We start from the raw sequence: 19,963 nt of genomic DNA, 5'->3' as shown, positions 1-19,963 counted from the left end.
ATTAGTTCTTGATTTTGTGGAGTTTTTCTTCCCTGCTTTGAGTTAGGTTAGCTTCTCCAAGAATCTCAGTGTGTTTATAGAGGCTTTTGCTTGGATTATTTTGTTCTTCACTAACCATTATTTGGGTGCATTTCTTCTTGCTGAATTCTCTTGTCATCTTGCTTCTAAAAGTACCTTTCAAAGTTCTTTATTTCTCCCTCTGCCAATCCCCAGAAAGGCTCCAAAGTAATTCCGTTTTCAACATGCTGCCTAATGCTTAGCTGAAGTGGAATGGTGGCTACACCATTCCTTGTCAACTTGAACAAACCCCTAATGTAACACTGGAAAGTGTATCCTAGAGTCTGTGAAGTTAGATGCCTGTAGGATCAAGTAGGCGTATAGTGAAGCAGGCCCAGAGTAAGATGATCTACATAAGTTAAATGACTGCAGAGACTGAGATGAACTGGAGAGTGCATGCCTGCTTTTATAGGGAAATGACTTCCATTTCTTTTGACCTTTGCCCTCAGGGATGTAGGAAATCTAGATTCGTAAGTAGAATCACAGCTTTTCAGTAGATATGGACCACATGAATTATGTCTGTGGGCCAGGTGTAATCCATGCTTGGCATTCAGGGACTTTTAATTTGTTCATTGACATAGAACATCTATTTGAAGACAGTTTATTTTAAATATAATAATCTATGCAGGATGAGCTCCTCATACTTTACTGGGATGACTGAAAAGCAGGGCATCTCTTTGAAAAGCTTTTGTGTAGTACATCTCAAAATCTTAAAGATCGTTATTGATTTTGCTCTGTTTGCGTTTATGTGAATCTCTTCTGAGGACATAAGTCAAAATGAGATAAAGCTTTGTATACAAAAATGCTTAGTGTGGCATTACATATAATAGTTAAAAATATTCATCAGGAGGAAGGTAGTTTTTGTTTTCTATAAGGTCAGTGGTGATATCATTGATATTCTCTGTTGTTTTCTATTCTCTGCTAAATTAGTTTCCATTCTAATCCTTATTATTTCTTTTCTTTTGCTTGCTTTGGGGTTGGCTTACACCTCTTTTTTTCCAGTGAATTGAAGTAAAAGATTATTAGGCTATTGGTTTGAGATAATTCCTTTTTTTTTCTTTTAAGAGAAATTTTTCGCATTTTTACTGAAGTACAGTTGCTATACAATGTTATATAAATTACAAATGTACAGCATAGTGATTCACAGATTTTAAAGGGTATGCTCCATTTATAGTTACTATAAATACTGGCTGTCTTCCCCATGTTGTATAATACATTTGTGTAGCCTGTGTTACTCTCAGTAGTTTGTACTCCCCCACTTTGATGTTGCCCCTCCCCACAACTGGTAACTACTAGTTTGTTCTCTGTATCTGTGAGTTTGCTTCTTTTTTTGCTATAGTCACTATTTTGTTTTATTTTTTAGATTCCACATACAAGTGATATTCATATACTGTTTGTCTTTCTCTGTTTTATTTCATTTATCATAATGTCCTCCAAGTCTGTTCATATTGCTGCAAATGGCAAATTTTTGTTCTTTTTTATAGCTGAGTAGTATTCTTCTCTCTGTGTGTGTATTCCATGCGTGCTTTAGTAGAACATGTATTCTGCTCTTGCTGGGCAGAATTATATAGCTATCTGTTATAGCTTATTGGTTTATCGTGTTCAAGTCTTCTGTTTGGTGATACCTCATTTTCTATCCATTATTGAAAGTGGAGTATTGTCTTGTCCAGCTACTGTTTAACTTGTCTGTTTCCTTCAGTTCTGTCAGTTTTTGCATCATGTATTTTGAGGCTCTGTTGTTAGATGCATATATGTTTATTATTGTTATATCTTTTCCAATGAATTGACCCTTTTATCATTATTAACTCTTTCTTTCAACAAAATGTGTGTTTTTTTTTTCAGAATGAGCTTTTAAATGCATATTTATTATAAACAGTTTAAACAGGAAGTGAAAGTGTTAGTCACTCAGTCATGTCTGACTCTTTGCAGCCTCATGAACTAGCCCACCAGTCTCCTCTGTCCACGGGACTCTCTAGGCAAGAATACTAGAGTGGGTTGCCATTCCCTTCTCAGGGGATCTTCCTGACCCAGGGATCGAACCTGGATCTCCCACATTTCGGGCAGATTCTTTACTGTCTGAGCCAGAAGGGAAGCCCTTAAACAGTTATATGTTGTATTAAAAGTATGTAAAATGATAAATGAATGCATATCCTCTCCAGCCCCCTGTGGAAATCAGTATTAACAGTTTATGGTGTATCTTTTGTGATTCTTTTTATAAACTTGTGTTTATAAAAGAACATAAATATTCTAAAGCAAGAGTAATCATTGTTGTAGTGTTCTGCAGCTTTTAAAAAGTTGAAGCCACATTGGATCCCAGAGGTTAACTAATCTAACATTCTTATCTTTTGAAATGAGAGTTGAGACCATGGTGGGACCCTGACTTGCCCAAGTTTTCATGGAGAATAGGTGGCTGAGCTGTGACTAGAACCCAGGTTTCCTGACTCTTGGTACAGTGCTCATTTCCCTGAACTTCATTGCCTTCTCCCTGTGTTGGGAACAAAAGGGCCTTGCAGTACCATGACAGGTATTTGGGCCATGAGTTATCACAGCAAAGATTGTTTTATAAGTTGTGCTTTGAATTTTGAAGATTTTATCCCTTTTTTTTTTTTTTTTTAAATAGCTCCTTGTAGAAATTCTTATGAGGCCTACAATTTCTATTCGGGGACAGAAACTGAAAAGTAAGTATACTCAGCAGCTACTTGCGCTCATTTTCTAACCTGCTATTGTGGTGATTCCCAGGAGTGTCTCTTCTTTCCCTTCACACTGAGGACATGCCTTACATTCAGCTGTAGAACATTCTCCGCCTAACTGCTCTCTTTATTTTATACTCGGTAGAAAATACAAATCTGGTGCTTTAAATCAAAAAGTGTGAAAACTACTGGACTAAAAGAATTGCATCTTTGTAATTTCTAACAGTCTTTGGGTTCAGCTTTTATGTTTTCTTTGCAAATTCTTATTTCTCATATCACTAATTGAGAGAGTAAGGAAAAAACTGGCAAGATCATTTACTTTTTTTAATTACTGTCTTGTTTTTGTTGTTATGAGGTTATTCACGCTCTTTGTAAAAAGTTCCGTTACTACCAGAATGTGTGTGGTGAAAAGTCAGAGTGTTAAGATAGCACATAATTTCTTGAATTGGGTGGTGGGTATATGGGTATTGTCCTATTATTAGTCTTTATAACTTACACATGTTGCAAATACTATTTTTAGGTCGTCCTTTTATAATTTTTTAAAAAAACTGTAAAAAAAATAAAAAACTGTAAAAAATTAAAAGACATTAAAAGCCAGGGATCAGTTAACATTTGATGAATGTTTACTACAAACATCAGTTTGTCTTTTTTTTAATGAAAAATTTTTCTTCTAAACAAAATCAACATGACATAGTGTATAAGGAAGGCCTTGTTTATACGTGCAGGAGCAGTTAAGAGGATTTGTATTCATCTTTGATGTCGTACCTTTGTATCCTGTCTAAATTGATTCTTCCTGTCCTTGGTCCTCGTAGCAAGTAGCAGCTTGTAATTACCTGTTGGTGTACTTATTTATTCTCTCTTCCCCTCTAAATTCATAAGTTCTATGAGGCTTTGTCTTTTTTTTTCCACTGCTAACCTCTGTATATTCTGTATCCGCTCTAGAGTGGATGCTGAATAAATATTTGATGAATGAGTGAGTTCCAATTCCCTTTGAAAATGAAGGTCTAGAAGTACTGAAATACACTGATTTGGTGTTCGAGCCTGCTCCGAAGTCATGAAGTAAACCAAAAAGCCCCCTTAGGTTGAAAAGCAGTGGTGAGGGATATAGGACATCTCCATTGTCTCAAGATTATGTCAGTTAGTCCTCTGGTCACTCTAGCTTGGCAGGGCTGCCCACTGGAATTGTGAAGGGAAGCCTGACATTTTAGAGTTTGTGGCAGCATGGGAATGAATGTAAACAGTTTTCAAAAATAAAAAATGATGCCAAACAAAACACTTTATCCATGGTTCATACTCAGCTTTATTATCTCCTGCTTTTGAGGTCATGAAAATTTATTTTCCATTTTGTCATACTCTTCTGTTCCTGCTCACGGAGAAGTAACTAGTTCTTTATTAGAGTCAGTAGGTTAGGGATTAAAAGCCTTTTATTTAGCACAAATAATAAAACAGAACACTTTGAGTCTGGAGTAAAAAAGACTTCCTTGTTTGCTGCTAATAGGATTTTCAATGGAGATTTATAACAACAATCCTGGTGCTGATACTTTAGGTTTAGTGGATTCTTACAGTTCTGTTTTTGGAAATGTGTTTTAGGGAACCAGTTCAACACAAGCATAAAATTAAGGCTGTATGTTACATTATTTATTTCTAGCCTATTTAAATAGCAAAAGTAAAAAAAAAAGAAAAGCTGGATATGATTTTAAGCAAGCTGCAAAGGGAACATGGCTTATTAAGTGATAACACCACAACAGGTTGAAATTATGAAGACTGTGGACCCTAGGAAGCATACTAGTATATCAGACCAAAAAGCTATATACAAATTGGTTAATAGGCTCTGATGGGCATCCTGAAACTCGGGTAAATAAGGACTGGAAGGAGGTATGCTGAAAGGAAAATAATCATTTTGGGATCATGAGGAACAATTCTTATGTTCAAAAATTTGATTCTGTTGTACTGTCTTTCCAATGAGAAAAATAACCAGTTGTTCCCCTTTCACTTTCAGTAAGTGATGAAATGTCCAAGGACTGTTTGAGCATCTTGTATAATACCTGTGTCTGTGTAAGTACCCCTGCCACTGGGACCTCATTTATCTCCCTACCAGATCTGCAGTGCTTGAGGAAGGAAGATTTGAATGGGGGTGGTAGACATGACAGCTATCTTCACACATTGGAGAATTGGACTTATGGACTTATGTGTGCCTGAGAACCAGAACCAACAGGTAGAAATTGTGGGGTGGCAAAATTTCATAGTAATTGTTAAGAACCATGGCTGATTCAACAGCTACTGAACTCTTCTAGCCCTGGAAGAGTCCAAGCAGAGACTGAACAAATACTTGTTAAATGGATGCAAGCCTGGGAAGAGTGTCTATGACCTTTTAGGATTTCTTTAAACTCTACTGTGCCTACTCCTTCATTTTTATTGTTAGAAAACAGAACAAGAACCAGAAGGCCTACCTTTTGTTGACCAGGACACTCATCTAGGTTGATCATTGAGTGAGAAAGAATGGTAAATAGAAGCAGTTTGGTAGAGAGAGCATAGCACTTAGTGCTGCAAGTTGACTCGGGATTCTGGCTCTTGTCTTCATGCTTATTCATTCTCCCTGTGCTTCAGTTTCATTTTTTAGTAGAGTGTGGTTAGTAATCATACTAACAACACCATAGGGTTATTGTGAGGATTAAATGAGATGATACATGTGAAAGCACTTTGTAAAGCAATATACAGTGTTAATTTTTGTAAGACACAATACCTGTCTTTTGGGAGCTTATGTGGTAAACTGTAAAGAGTGAATCATATACAACAGAAGGAAACAGATGCTGTTGCAGAAGTGAAACCTATATGCAGTCAAAGCACAAAGGAATATTTAATTTTCATTTCATTGCTTGCTTCATTCAAAGAAAGATTTCAGGCACCTTGTTAGGAGCATGTAAAATCTACCAAGATCATTAATTTAGAAGCAGATATCCAGGAATTGGGCTGAACATAAAATCATCTGTACCATGGATGGGGTACAAATTTGAATTTAAGCATCTTACCAACCAACACAAATAGGGAAATATGTTTCAGTGCTTAACACAGTTAAACATCTATTATAACAGTGCTCTGCAATAGAAATATAACATAAAACACTCAGGTTCTTTTTATTTTACCTTTAGGAATAATGTGTTTATTAGTTCAGGATTGATATCCTAAGATAAAAATCGGCATCCACAAAGATCTTGACAACATACATGATAGACCATTTGAATAAAAAGAATTAAAAAGGGATAAGCTTTGGATATAACTATAAACATACGGGAAATAAAAACTAAGGTCCTGAGCAAGGGAGGTATGTCTTAGGGACATACAAATGAAAAATAGTTTAGGGGCCTAAACTGTCAGTAAGTTTATCAGTAATCAAAAGGATTCATCAAAGACTACTGTCACCAAAAAAGGCTAAAACAAGCTTAGTCTACTGATCAGTCGAAATAAAATATTTAAAAGGAGTTGCACCCTTGTGTGCGACTCAGCAGTGGTGCCCTGCTTCCATGACTGTGCAGCTTTCCTCTGGGGGCACTCCTTGCCAGAAATTTCCTCCCTCCTGTTCCCTCGGGCCATCTTTCTGTGGTGGTCCTGGGGTCCTGGCCCGGGGACTGCTCTCCAGTCCCCACTCTCCAGCTTCCCAGCCACCGTGCCCACCGGTGGACCCACATCCCAGTCCAGGCTTCGGGGGCATCTTAAAGACCATGGGTCCTTGGAAAAATGATGGAGAAGGAGTACTGTCAGGCCAAAAAGGCACAAAACAGATTTAAATTTCCTTTGGGGACAAAGTTTTATAGAGTGAAACCTGTGTCATGGAAGAAGAAAGTATAATTTATGGAAGAAACTGAGACATTCTGTGACATTTTTCTCATTTGTTCAACAGTGCTCATTCATCCCTTCCAACACAGCAGACCGTCTTTTTATAGAAAAGTTAAAATAATAATATAGTTCAGTGGTACATATCATTTACTATTTACCTGGTTACATTTTAGGAACAATAAATTCACCAAAACTCTCAGCTGAATTAAAGTGGTTTTTGTTTTTGTTTTTCTACCCAATAACTCTAGAAATGCGGATCAAACTAGTTCATTTTTTCAAAGGGAAAATGTGCATTGTGGCTTATGATTAGCCACCTTAATTGCCTGTTACATATACATTGGCTTGAACTTAGATATTCACTGTTAGTTATTGTTAGCAGCATTTGTCCTTTTGTGAAACCAGTATCAGAAAACTTACACCCTTTAAGACATTCTTTATAAAATGTATAAATTCTTCAAAAATATTTGAAAAGGAGTGTTACTGCCTGCAGATATTTATAATTTCGAGTTTGCCTCTGTAGACTGTGAAAGCAAATTGTTTAATTTTTTTTTTTAAATGCGCTTTGATGTTTCAAAACAAAAAGAAACTCTAATTCCATTGACTGACTTTAAAATCAGCTATAATCATTAGTCTTCAAAAGCATTTTGCACAGATTGGTCACCTGGATTCTACAAGAAGGCATGTGCTGGTGGTGGTCTCCCAGCAGCACACAGCCCTTCCCAACACTCTCTTACTCTGTTTAGAATAATCATACTGATGAGGTCAGAATTCATGGTTCAGTTTCAGAAAAAAAGTATTCATTGTACATTAACCATTTAGAGGTCATTTAAATAACAAATGTATTGTAAAAGACATGTAGAATTTTAAAACTGAAGATTCGGACCTGTTTTTTCTCTTTTTTTTTTAAAAAAGAGTTATGTAATAAACCTGCACCTAATCTGCATTTTTAGTCACTGATTAGGCTATGTATATTTTGTGTTTGCTTCTGTGTACCACATTTTAAAAAGTATAAAAATGTATTATACTGGTCTCTCAAGAATGTTAGAGTATAATATAAAAGTACTCCAAAAACAGATGAAATAACCTATCACTCCAGCATACTAGGTTGTTTTAAATGTCCTCGTAGCCAGTTTTTTTGAAAGTAAGAAAAGAAGTAGGAAGAAATAGTTGAAGTTAATTTTAACATTGTAGTTTATTTAATACAGAGTATGTCAAGAATACTATTCCAACGTGTAATCAACATGAGTAATTTTTAGTGAGATAACGTAATCAGTATAAGTAATTATTAATGATACATTCTTTTTTTATTTTAAACTGTCAAAGTCCAGTGTATTTTTTGCTCTTACAGCACATCTCAGTTCAGACTAGCCACATTTCAAGTCCTCAGTAGCCACATGCAGCTAGTGGCACAGGTAGGCACAGACAGACCCGTAAGGTAAAAATAAGCTAATTGTTCAGGTAGTGCACAATTATAACTAAAGCCGGTAAGAAATTGTTCTTATTAAAGAAAAGATGATGCATGTGTGATGTAAAGACTCCATCATTCACAGCTTCCATGCTGTTAATAGTCTTATGGGGCAGTCCTACAAGAGTGCCAAAGAATTTTTGAACTGTGGTGTTGGAGAAGACTCTTGAGAGTCCCTTGGACCACAAGGAGATCCACCCAGTCCATTCTGAGGAAGATCAGCCCTGGGATTTCTTTGGAAGGAATGATGCTAAAGCTGAAACTCCAGTACTTTGGCCACTTCATGTGAAGAGTTGATTCATTGGAAAAGACTCTGATGCTGGGAGGGATTGGGGGCAGGAGGAGAAGGGGACGACAGAGGATGAGATGGCTGGATGGCATCACTGACTCGATGGACGTGAGTCTGAGTGAACTCCGGGAGTTGGTGATGGACAGGGAGGCCTGGCGTGCTGCCTGGGGTCGCAAAGAGTCGGACACGACAGAGTGACTGAACTGAACTGAACTGAATGTTAATGATACTCCAGTAGAACACAGTTCAGTTTTAATAAAGGGCAAGGAAGGGGAAGGAAAGACAGGGAAAGAAGGAAGAAAAAAAGAAAAGGAATGGGAAAGAAAGAAAATGAAATGAAAGCGAAGAAAGAAGAAGAAACAAAAATATAAAGATAGGATGATGTGGTCCAACCTGTGCTGATCTGATTTACATCCAGGTTAGATGGAAACCTAGGGCTTTCAAAGTTGCAAACACCAGTGCCTCCAAGGATCAGGTAGAAAACAAGAAAGGTTTGCCTGTTTTGGAGTGGGCACTTTAGTCACAAGTCACAAGTGACTAACCTGTGACTAACCTGGAGTAAGATTGTCCTGTCTCTTAAATTCAAAATTTAAAAGGTGCTGCTGGCCATATAAAACTTGGCTTACTAGGTGCTGGTTTGTAGCGCTTGATTTAAATACTAGGCAGATACTAGGTTAAGAACCTATGATGGATATTATTTAAAAACTCCTCCCAGAAAAAAAATGCATTCATACAGTGTTTTATATATAGTTGTAGGAATTTAAGGTCTCAGCTACAATTCCTGGTATAGCATGGAATTGCTTTTCCATGTCTGGAGGGGATATTTTGCCCTTTATGTTTTATTTTGTGATTTTAACCTGTTCTGTCTTTTCTTCTCCCCTGATAGACGGAAGGGGTTACAAAGCGTTTGGCGGAAAAAAATGACTTTGTGATCTTCCTGTTTACACTGATGACGAGTAAGAAGACATTCTTACAAACAGCAACCCTCATTGAAGATATTTTGGGTGTTAAAAAGGTGAGCTGGGTCCTCTGGCTGGTGCGTGACCAGGTGGAGCAGAATGTCTCAGACAGCTGTACATGAGTGATATACAAGAGCTCTTTTAAAGAAGAATTTTTGCCATATTCCTTATAAATACTTAAATATATTTATAAATATATAATATTATAGTATATGCTAACAGAATATTTATATATAAACATATAAATACTTAAAGATTTTAAAATACTTAAATATATTTAAGTAACACAAAAAAGTTATTTTTTTGTGTTGCTTAAATATATTTACTAGGTTATGCTCCTTATAACAGGTCTTAAGTGACTATAAAACTTAAGACAGATTGAAATCAAACTAATTATAAAACTCAAAAGGACAAATTGACGTGAATTTAATGTGTCAGCTATTGTTACTGTGCTGAAATCAAATTGTCCCTCAATTATTATGATGCAGGATCTTTTTCGCATAGCTCTTCTGCTGTATGCTGTGCAGGGACTCCGTTTTGCTACCACTTCTCTATATTTGAACTGTTGTGAAGCTTTCTTATGGTGATGTTTGACTTTCACTTGTTACATTCACCTGTGTTTTTTCTCATTACTCTTCAGCAGTTACTTTTAATTGACACCAACCATAAGAAATAACAAATATGAGCACTGAAATCCTGCTACTTGGTCTTAAGACGAACTTTCAAATGATGCAGAATATGCTTTTCTTAAAAAAAAAAAAAAGGCAAACTGTAATCGAAAGCACTAAATTAAAAACTTGTCATCAAGCACTCACAGACCTCTCCAGAGGTCTGTAGACATGTTAGAGAAGCACTGTATTAGATTTTTGGCATAATGCTTGTTAGAACCTGGTTTTCTTCCCCCAGTCTGTGTCAGTTACAGTTGGCAGATTTCTTTTACTACTGAGGAGGTGGGAGTTAGCATTGCTCTTAGAGTTGCTGTTGCAGTGAAAAGAGCACCGTGTGCATTGTAGAGATCCCCGCTTTCACTTCTGTCATCCTGCTGCACTTTCCCCAGGCTCTGCTTGTCATTGCCCAGGCCAAAGATGCACAAGTGACCCATTGTCTGTAGGAACACACTGGAGATGTGTGCAGGTCCCAGACAGACCCTTTGTTCTCTTTGATGAAAAGGCTTTGTTATTTTTCCAATAATTGTATGTTCCAGTTTGTGAGAAGGGGCTTCCAAGGCGGAAACTCCAAATTCCCTGACAATCTCAGCATGAGACTCTGGGATTGCTCCTTCATAACTTTGCCTCCTTGTCCCTTGTGTGCTCTCTCCCCTCTCATACTTTTCTGTGTTGCCAAAAATGGTGATGAGTTTTGCTAGATGTTAGTTGGAAAGAATAGACACCTTAAAGAGAGTGGGAACACAAGCCACAAACTGGGGAAAGATATTTGCAACTCATTCAACTAACAAAAGATTGGTATTCAGAATTTATCATGAGGAATTCCCTGGCACTCCAGTGGTTGGAGACTCTGAGCTTCCACTGCGGGGGGCACGAGTTCAATACCTGGTCAGGAAACAAAGATCCCACGTGCCTCATGGTACGGCCAGACAAACAACAAAAAAGACCAAAAGCAACAATAGAATTTATCGTGAATTCTTACGCATCAGCAGGGAAGAGACAGTTGGCCCAGTAGAAAAATGGGCAGTGATAGGAACAAGCATTTTACAGAAGAGAGACAGATGATCCATAAATAGAAGATGCTTAACTCCCATGAGAATGTGCATCACTGCAAACGTATTACTGCGGACACCTTTTTGTATCAGTGGAGTAAACCTATTTTGTTTTCTAGTTGAATATGCGCCTTCCCTGTGACCCACACCTATGGAAGCATTTCCTTGAGGACTGAGGCACTAGTATCGTGGCCTAGGTCACCTGTAACCTGTGCCCAGGCATGCTTGTGGGGAAGCTCAATTCCAGGACAGTGATTCTTTTATTTATTTATTTTTGGCTATGCTACGTCTTCATTGCTGTGCAGGCTTTCTCTCGTTGCAGCGAGCAGGGGCTGCCCTCTAGTTGCAGTGCACAGGCTTCAGTAGTTGCAGCACGTGGGCTCAGTAGTGATGCTCGCAGCCACTAGAACACAGGCTCAGTAGTTGTGGCACAAAGGCTTTTAGTTGCTCCATGGCATGTGGAATCTTCCTGGACCAGGGATCAAACCTGTATCCCTCACATTGGCAGGCAGATTCTTAACCACTGGACCACTAGGGAAGTCCCCAGAACAGTGATTCTTAGAAATAAAAACACTAAATTGAAGCCACAAGGGTGTGAAATCAATTCAGTGGATCTACCAGCTAATAGAAAAGATCAAAATGTATTGTGTAAGGGTAACTCAGTTTTTGTTTCATGTGTATACACATATTTATGCATTCACCTATGTATATTTGCTAGGTTGTGATGGAAAATTTATTTTTTACTCTTGAATATTGTCAGAATGGTTTGGAAGCCACTGCCCCAGAAAAACTTCTGCACCTGTGCATCAAGAAACACATAAGAACGTTTAAAGCATTATTGATTAAGAGCCTGAAATCTGGTGTCTCTGATCCATCAACAGGAAAATGGATAAATGTCCTCTATTCCCACAATGGGATATTATACAATGAATGTTGCTATAAGCAGCAACATAGCCAAATCATAGAAATTATTGATAGAAGTCAGTCAAAGAAGATGGTCTATAGTATATCATTTTTACAAAGCTCAAAAATAGGCAAACTCAAATTATACAAAACTTTTTTCAATGAAAAAACAATAATAAAATTCAGAATAGCGGTTACCTCTGGTAGAGAGGCAGGGAAATGTGATAGAAGAGGCGCACATAGCTGTTCACTTTGTTTTACTTTGTGGCATATATTACACCAAGTATTAAATAAAAATTAAAATGTAACCCAAACAAGTGCACCTGAAGAGTGGGAGGGCCTGGGTTGTAACCCTACACCCTAAGTTAGCCAGGGCTAGAGGAACTGATGAGCTGAAAGTTTTCAATAATAACAATAGCCAACATTTATTGTTACTATTGTTACTGAGAAGCAAAGGTGGAAGAAATTGTTCTCAAATACCCCTCCACAGACAACCAGAAGTGGGAGTAGGATTCAGGAGGGCTTCTAGGAATCATCTATTTGTTCATGACATGTTTATTGAGACCCTCACTACCAGGTTCTATGCACTGAAGCTCTGGAGAGAAGGTAAGACACACCTCGCCCTCAAGACAGTGTCAGTTTATTTGGGAAATTATTTGGGAATAGAAAACTTCGTGTGATATGTGCAGTGATAGAGAAATACCCAATCCAGTGAAAGTTGAGTAAATTTATGGGATGAGGGGTAGCAGGTGTTATCTGAGGAATGTCAGGATGCTTCAAGGAGAGAAACTCATGTGATGTGTATGCAACATTTGTGGCTCTTAAGAAAGGAAATGAGAATATAACCAGATAACAAAAAGCATTTCATTAAACTCAGTACTCACTCATGATAAAAGCTAGGAATAGAAAGAAAATTCCTTAAGGTGATATTGACTATCTGTTAAAATTTACAGCAGACATCCAACTGAACCTGGAACTTTGGGAATACTTCTATTACAGGAAAAGGGGAGAATGTCTACTGTCATTTACTCTCGATAATTGGTTACATAGGCAGGTACACAAGGAGACGCCTTTGGGAATGTTCATTGCTAATTTGTTTAATAGTGAAAAGTTGTAGTCCACCTTAACACACACATATTGTAAAAGGAGAAAGATTGAATAAATCATAGGGTAAAACAGTGAGAAATGAATAAAGCAGACTTATTTGTATCAATAAAGTTAAATTACAGTGTTGACTGTGAAAAATAGGGTATAATATGTCAATCACACTGGATGCAGAACAAAACTATATTTTTGTTTATTGAGGTATAATTAGTTTCAGGTATACAGCTTAGTGATTCAAAATTTTAAAAAATTATGCTCTGTTAAAATTTATTTTAAGAATTTATTTGGCTGCATCCGGTCTTAGTTTTGGCACGTGGGATCTTTTGTTGTGGCACATGGACTCTAGTGTGGTGTGCAGGGTTGATAGTTGGCGGCATGCAGACTTGGTGGCTCTTAGGCATGTGGGATCTTAGCTCCCTGACCAGGGATCAAACCCTCATCCCCTACATTGCAAGGAGGATTTTTAACCACTGGACCACCAGGAAAGTCCCTAGGTTATACTCCATTTAAAGTTATAAAATACTAGCTGCATTCCCTGTGCTATACGTTATATCTTTATTTTATACATAGTAGGTTGTGAACAATAACATGTATTTTTGTGGAAATATTTGTAAGTGTGAACGTGTAGAAATAATAGAGTTCAAAGTAATGGTTACCTCTGAGGGGAAAGAAGTGAAGGCTACTGGATAGGGACACACAGGGGCGTTCACCTATGTTTAAAATATTTTATGTCTTAAAAAGAGAACATCTGTGGCAATTTCTTATTCATAAAACTTGAATGGTAGACTTTTTTTTTAAGCCAAAATGGGACATATGAGCAAAGGTAGAGAATACAAATAGTGGCTCTCAAAGGGTTTAATCCTCAAACCAAGACTGCTAGGTAGATTAGTTCTGTTTAACAAATGAGAAAACAAAGATTTAAATTCCATGACTTACTTAAGGTTGCACAGCTGCAAATTGCAGGAGCTGGGATTTGAACCTAAGTGGTATAAATACCAAGCTCCATTCTCAGGGGAATGCAGTAGAGCGGCACATTCAGTCTCAAATGAACTGAGCATGGGAATTGTTTTGTTTGTGTCTTTTGTAGGAAATGATCCGACTAGATGAAGTCCCCAATCTGAGTTCCTTAGTATCCAATTTTGATCAGCAACAGCTTGCTAATTTCTGCCGGATTCTGGCTGTCACCATTTCAGAGATGGATACAGGGAATGATGACAAGCATACACTTCTTGCCAAAAATGCTCAGCAAAAGAAGAGCTTGAGCTTGGGGCCTTCTGCAGCTGAAATTAACCAAGGTAAACTCTCTAAGTTGTCAGAATTTTGACACTGTAGCACTGAGATCCCTTCCTAAATCTTTTCTTTCAGTATTTCTAGAGATTTGACTCCCATGTGAGGGCTCCTTGGGTCCACTTAGACTGTGTAAAATTTGTGTGTATCTGTTCATTATTTTGGGGGACCAAGTCCATAGCCATCAGATTTTTTAATAGTTCCAGAATTTCAAAAAAGTGAAGCACCATTATTTATCAAAATTAAAAGTACATATATCTTTTGTTCCACTACACTTTTTCTGGGTCTTTATGCTATATGCAAAAAATCTTTGGTCATTACTTTGCTGACAAAGGTCAGTCTAGTCAAAGCTATGGTTTTTCCAGTAGTCATGTATGCATGTGAGAGTTGGAGTATAAAGAAAGCTGAGCGCCGAAGAATTGATGCTTTTGGACTGTGGTGTTGGTGAAGACTCTTGAGACTCTCTTGGACTGTCCATCCTAAAGGAAATCAGTCCTGAATATTCATTGGAAGGACTGATGCTAAAGCTGAAACTCCAGTACTTTGGCCACCTGATGCAAAGAACTGACTCATTGGAAAAGACCCTGGTGCTGGGAAAGACTGAAGGCAGGAGGAGAAGGGGATGACAGAGGATGAGATGGTTGGATGGCACCACTGACTCGATGGACATGAGTTTGAGCAAGCTCTGGGAGTTGATGATGGACAGAGAACCCTGGCATGCTACAGTCCATGGGGTCGCAAAGAGTCGGACATGACTGAGCTACTGAACTGATACTGACTGATGCTATATGCTATGTGTGTGTGTATATATGTGTGTGTATGTTTCTCTGTACAGGGAAGATCCCCTGGAGGAGGGCATGGCAGCCCACTCCAATATTCTTGCCTGGAGAATCCCCATGGACAGAGGAGCCTGGTGAGCTACAGTCCATGGGGATGTGAAGAGTCAGATACGCCTGAAGCGACTTAGCACTTGTGTATATACACACACACACACACAGAAAGATATATACAGTCATACATTAGAGAGACTGGAAGTTCAGTTCCAGTATCTGCAGCACTGTGAGAAATACTGCAGTAGAGTCACACAAACTCTTTGGTTTCCCAGTGCATATAAAGGTTATGTTTACACTCTACTTAGTCTATTCAGTGTGTAATAAGAGCACTATATCTAAAAAAAAGTACATACTTTAATTAAAAATATTGCCTAAAGTGCTAGCCATTATCTGAGCCTTCAGAGTTATAATCTCTTTGCCTCAGTGTTGATGGCTGCTAACTGATCAGAGTGGTGGTTGCTGAAGCTTGGGTAGCTGTGGCAGTTTCTTAAAATAAGACTGCAGTTTGCTACATGGATTGACTCTTTCATGAATGATTTCTCTGTAGCAGGCAATGCTGTTTGTTGGGATTTTACTCATAGTAGAACTTACTTCAAAATAGGAGTCAATCAAAAAAAAAAAAAAAAAATTGGAGTCAATCTTCTCAAACCCTGCTGTTGCTTTATCAACTAAGTTTATGTAATATTCTTAAATCCTTTGTCATTTCAGCAGTCTCTTTTTTTATTGAAGTATAGTTGATATACAGTGTGTTAGTTTCTGCTGTACAGCAAAATGAATCAGTTATGCATATACATACATCCACTTTTTTAAGACATTCTTTTCCCATATAGGTCATCACAGAATACTGAGTGGAGTTCCCTGTGCTATACAGAAGTTTCTTACTAGTTATCTATTTTATATATAGTAGTGTGTGTATGTCAATTCCAGTCTTCCAGTTTATCCCTCCCCCGCTTCCCCCTTAGTAGCTGTTAAGTTTGTTTTCTCCATATATGACTCTATTTCTGTTTTGTAAATAAGTTTATTTGTACCTTTTTTTTTTTTACTTTTAGATTCCACATATAAGGGGTATTATATGGTGTTTATCTTTCTCTGGCTTACTTCACTCAGTATAACAATCTGTAGGTCCGTGTTGCTGCAAGAGGCATTATTTCATTTTTTATGGCTGAGTAATACTTCATTGTGTATATGTACCACATCTTTATCCATTCATCCATCAGTGGACATTTGGGTTGCTTCCATGTTCTGGCTATTATAAATAGTGCTGCAATGAATGTCCTGTTGTATGTATCTTTTTGAATGATGGTATTCTCCAGGTACATGCAGGGCTTCCCTTGTAGCTCAGTTGGTAAAGAATCTGCCTGCAGGGCAGGAGACCCGGGTTTGATTCCTGGGTTGGGAAGATACCCTGGAGAAGAAAATGGCAACCCTTTCCAGTATTCTTGCCTGAAGAATCCCATGGACAGAGGAGCCTGGAAGGCTACAGTCTGTCGGGTAGCAAGAGTCAGACATGACTTAGTGACTAAACCACCAGATATATGCCCAGGAGTGGGATTGCAGGATCTGACTGGTAGCTCTGTTTTCAGTTGTTTAAGGAAATAGAGGTATACATAGTAGTCAGCTTTGGCTACCATAACAGGATAGCATAGACTGAGTGGCTTAAACAACAGAAATTAGTTTCTCACAGTTTTGGATGCTACAGGTCCAAGATGCAAGTGCCATCGGCAGTGGTTTTGGTGAGGCCTCTCTTCCTGACTTGCAGATGGCCTCCTCCTCACTGTGGCCTCAGTGTGACCTTCTCTCTGCACATGCACAGAGAGCTCTGGTGTCTCATCCTCTTAAATAAGGATACCATTCCTGTCAGATTAGGACCTCATTTTATGATCTCATTTAATTACCTCCCTAAAGACTCTGTCTCCAGATACAGTCATGTTGTGGATTAGACCTTCAACGTAACAATTTGTGGGGGGACACAGTTCATTCCATTATAGTGTGGAAGGCTAAAGTGTGTAGGATGTTGCCAAAAAGTTTTTGTTTTGTTTCTAATAAACTGTGGCTGTGAAATAGTTTTCTTGACCAGCAAAATGATGATTTATCTATCTTCCTGCCCCTCAGTTAATAAAAATGTTAGAGCACTTTATAGGCTGCTCAGAAACTACCAATTATCTCTTCTGTCGATTCAGATGGAAACAAATGGATCCATCTGTGGGGAAAAGGTCTTTCAAATTTTAGTCAGAGATGCAAATAAAGCCTCAGGCCTGGCAATTATCAATTTATAGGTGACACTGAGATGAGAGGGGCTGATTTATACAACATGTGAGCTAGAATGGAATTCAGAATCCTCTCAGAGATCTGGAAAGCAGGGCCTCAACTGCAGCAGAAAAATTTACAGGAATATTTTGGAAATACTGATGTTTTAACAAATAAGAGAGACAAGGTCTGCTTTTGCAGAAATTATTGGAAGTTGTGGATGTTTTAATTTTCAGCTGGTTTAACATTAGCCAACAGTGTGTGTGGTAGCTACTGGTAAAGCTGTGAGAAGTACAGATTGTACAATGCTGGGGTTGCCAGTCCCCTGAGATTGTGCATAAGTTGGTGAGTAAAGTGAGGCCAGTGAGTGTTTTCTGAGAAGAGACTCCATAACTTTGATCAGCTTTCATCATCAGAGAATCCATAACATTCATCAGAGATGAGTGACTAACAAAAGCTCAGGACCCTGTCGGGTGGGAATCAGTCTCAGAATCCTAAATACTGGGCAGGTCACATCTGAATGGCTGTGTTTAGTGTTCAGGGTGTGTTGACTAGGTCTTAGGAACTGCCCTCCGAGGAACAGTTAGGAAAACTGGAGCTGTTTACCTGGAGAAAGAAAATGTGACTAAAAATCCATGTTTTTGAAATTTTTCAAAATTAGAAATTTTTAGAATTCAAACTTATCATTTATTTTATTTTTTGTGGGGGGAAATCTACAGTTGTGTTTTTTTTTTATTCACAAACTACAAGATGAATAGCAGGTATACAGCAGAAAGTTTGTTCTCCTCCCAGTGGTGACGTATCACCAGTTTCTCATCTGTCCCTCCAGAGATGCCCAGCCACGGGGGTGGAGGAGGGAATGAGAGAAGACTGGCTCCTTTCTGGTTGTACTGATGATGATGTAAAATAAGCACCATGCTGCCTCTGACTCTTTTCAGATAACTTTATCTTGCAAAGCACCCCATTCCAGTACATGTAGAATTACCTGATTCCTTTTTACAAGTGGGTAGCCAGTGTATGGGCGTACCGCAATTTATTTAATTAGTCCAGTGTTGATGGAAATTTGGTTTCCCTCGTCTTTGTTCCTACAAATGACATCTTTATGTATAGAGTTTAATGTGCTGGATATTTGCCTTTTAAATGTTGATAGATGTTAACAAATTTACCTTCCATAGAAATTACTAGTTCACCTTCCCACCCTGTATACCCTTCCCAGTATAGGGCTATTTTAGATTTCTTGATATTTGTCAAACTTGATAAGTAAGAAATGGTATCTCAAAAGAAACAAATGTAAAAACAAAACCAAAAAATTCTATCCCAGTATATTTTTGTTACTTGATGTGAAAGTCACATTAAAAAACCAACCACTTAGTTCAGTGACTTATAGTACCTTTGCAGTTTGTGCGGCCACCACCTCCATCTAGTTCCAAACCATTTTCCTCATCCCAACAGGAAACCCTGAACACATTCAGCAGTTACTCCCCAGCCCCTCTCCCCGCACCCCGTGGTAAGCGGCCTTAGTTGTGTCCAGCTCTTTGCGACCCCGCCAGGCTTCTCTGTCCATGGGATTCTCCAGGCAAGACTACTGGAGTGGGTTGTCATTGCCTTCCTCCAAGGGATCTTCCAGACCCAGGAATCAGACCCCTGCATCTCCTGGGTCTCCTGCGTTGGCAGGCAGGTTCTTTACCACTAGCGCCACCTGGGAAGCTCTATTCCCCCCAGCCACTGGCCATCATCTGCTTTCTGTCTGTGGATTCACCTATTCTGGGTTTTTCATATAAATGGATTTTAAAAATGTGTGACCTTTTGTATCACATCTCATACCTTTTTCACTTATCATGATGTATTTGAGGTTCATCAGTGCTGTTAAATGTCAATGTTTCATTCTTTTTTCATTCTTTTTTGTGTGTATATAACAAAATTTATAATTTTGTTAAATACACAGAAAATTTATACACATTACAAAATGTGTATCTATTGATGGACATTTGGGTTAGTTACACCTTTTGACTACTGTGAATAGTGCTGCTCTGAACACATGTATTTGTTTGAGCACCTACTTTCACTTCTTTTGGGTATGTATTGGGTTGGCCTAAAAGTTCATTCAGATTTTTCTGTAAGATCTTACAGAATGAATACTTAGGATGGAATTGCTAAGTCACATGGTATAATAATTCTATGTTTAACTTTTTGAGGAAAAGTTAGTTTAAATATAGTTTTATTTCATCTTTGTTAATGAAGTCATACATTATTTTATAGTCAGTCACTAATTTGTAGAGGATGGAAAGAGGGCTAAGATGATTTGCCAATTTCTGCTGGGACTAAATTCATATGACATAATCCTCCTAACTAGTTATTTTGTTTTTATTTATTCTATTTTTAAAGAACTTTCTTTAAAGTTGTATTCTTCTAGGATTTATTTTAAAATTTTTTGTTATGGGACTCTTCACACATATGAAAGTAGAGACATGTATCTAACAGTATAATGATCCCTGTTTACGTATTACCTGCCTTCAGCAGTTATCAACTGATGGCCTGTCTTTGTCTCTACCTTCCTTTACTCCTCCCTTCCTCACTT

General features: G+C 38.1%; 1 protein-coding gene across 3 annotated transcripts in view; it reads left to right on the top strand.

Moving 5' to 3' along the window:
- TRPC4AP (transient receptor potential cation channel subfamily C member 4 associated protein) overlaps positions 1-19,963 on the top strand; it is a 69,449-nt gene that overhangs the window by 22,938 nt on the left and 26,548 nt on the right. For all 3 annotated transcript variants that reach the window (XM_070801560.1, XM_070801558.1, XM_070801559.1), the window contains exons 4-7: positions 2,678-2,735; positions 4,747-4,802; positions 9,222-9,350; positions 14,106-14,313. In XM_070801560.1, the coding sequence (XP_070657661.1) occupies positions 2,678-2,735; positions 4,747-4,802; positions 9,222-9,350; positions 14,106-14,313 (451 nt within the window). The remainder of the gene's footprint in view (positions 1-2,677; positions 2,736-4,746; positions 4,803-9,221; positions 9,351-14,105; positions 14,314-19,963) is intronic.

Source organism: Bos indicus, chromosome 13, assembly GCF_029378745.1.
Source record: "Bos indicus isolate NIAB-ARS_2022 breed Sahiwal x Tharparkar chromosome 13, NIAB-ARS_B.indTharparkar_mat_pri_1.0, whole genome shotgun sequence".
NCBI lineage: Eukaryota > Metazoa > Chordata > Mammalia > Artiodactyla > Bovidae > Bos > Bos indicus.
The sequence above is the reverse complement of the archived record's forward strand: the minus strand, read 5'-3'. Positions and strand labels throughout refer to the sequence as shown.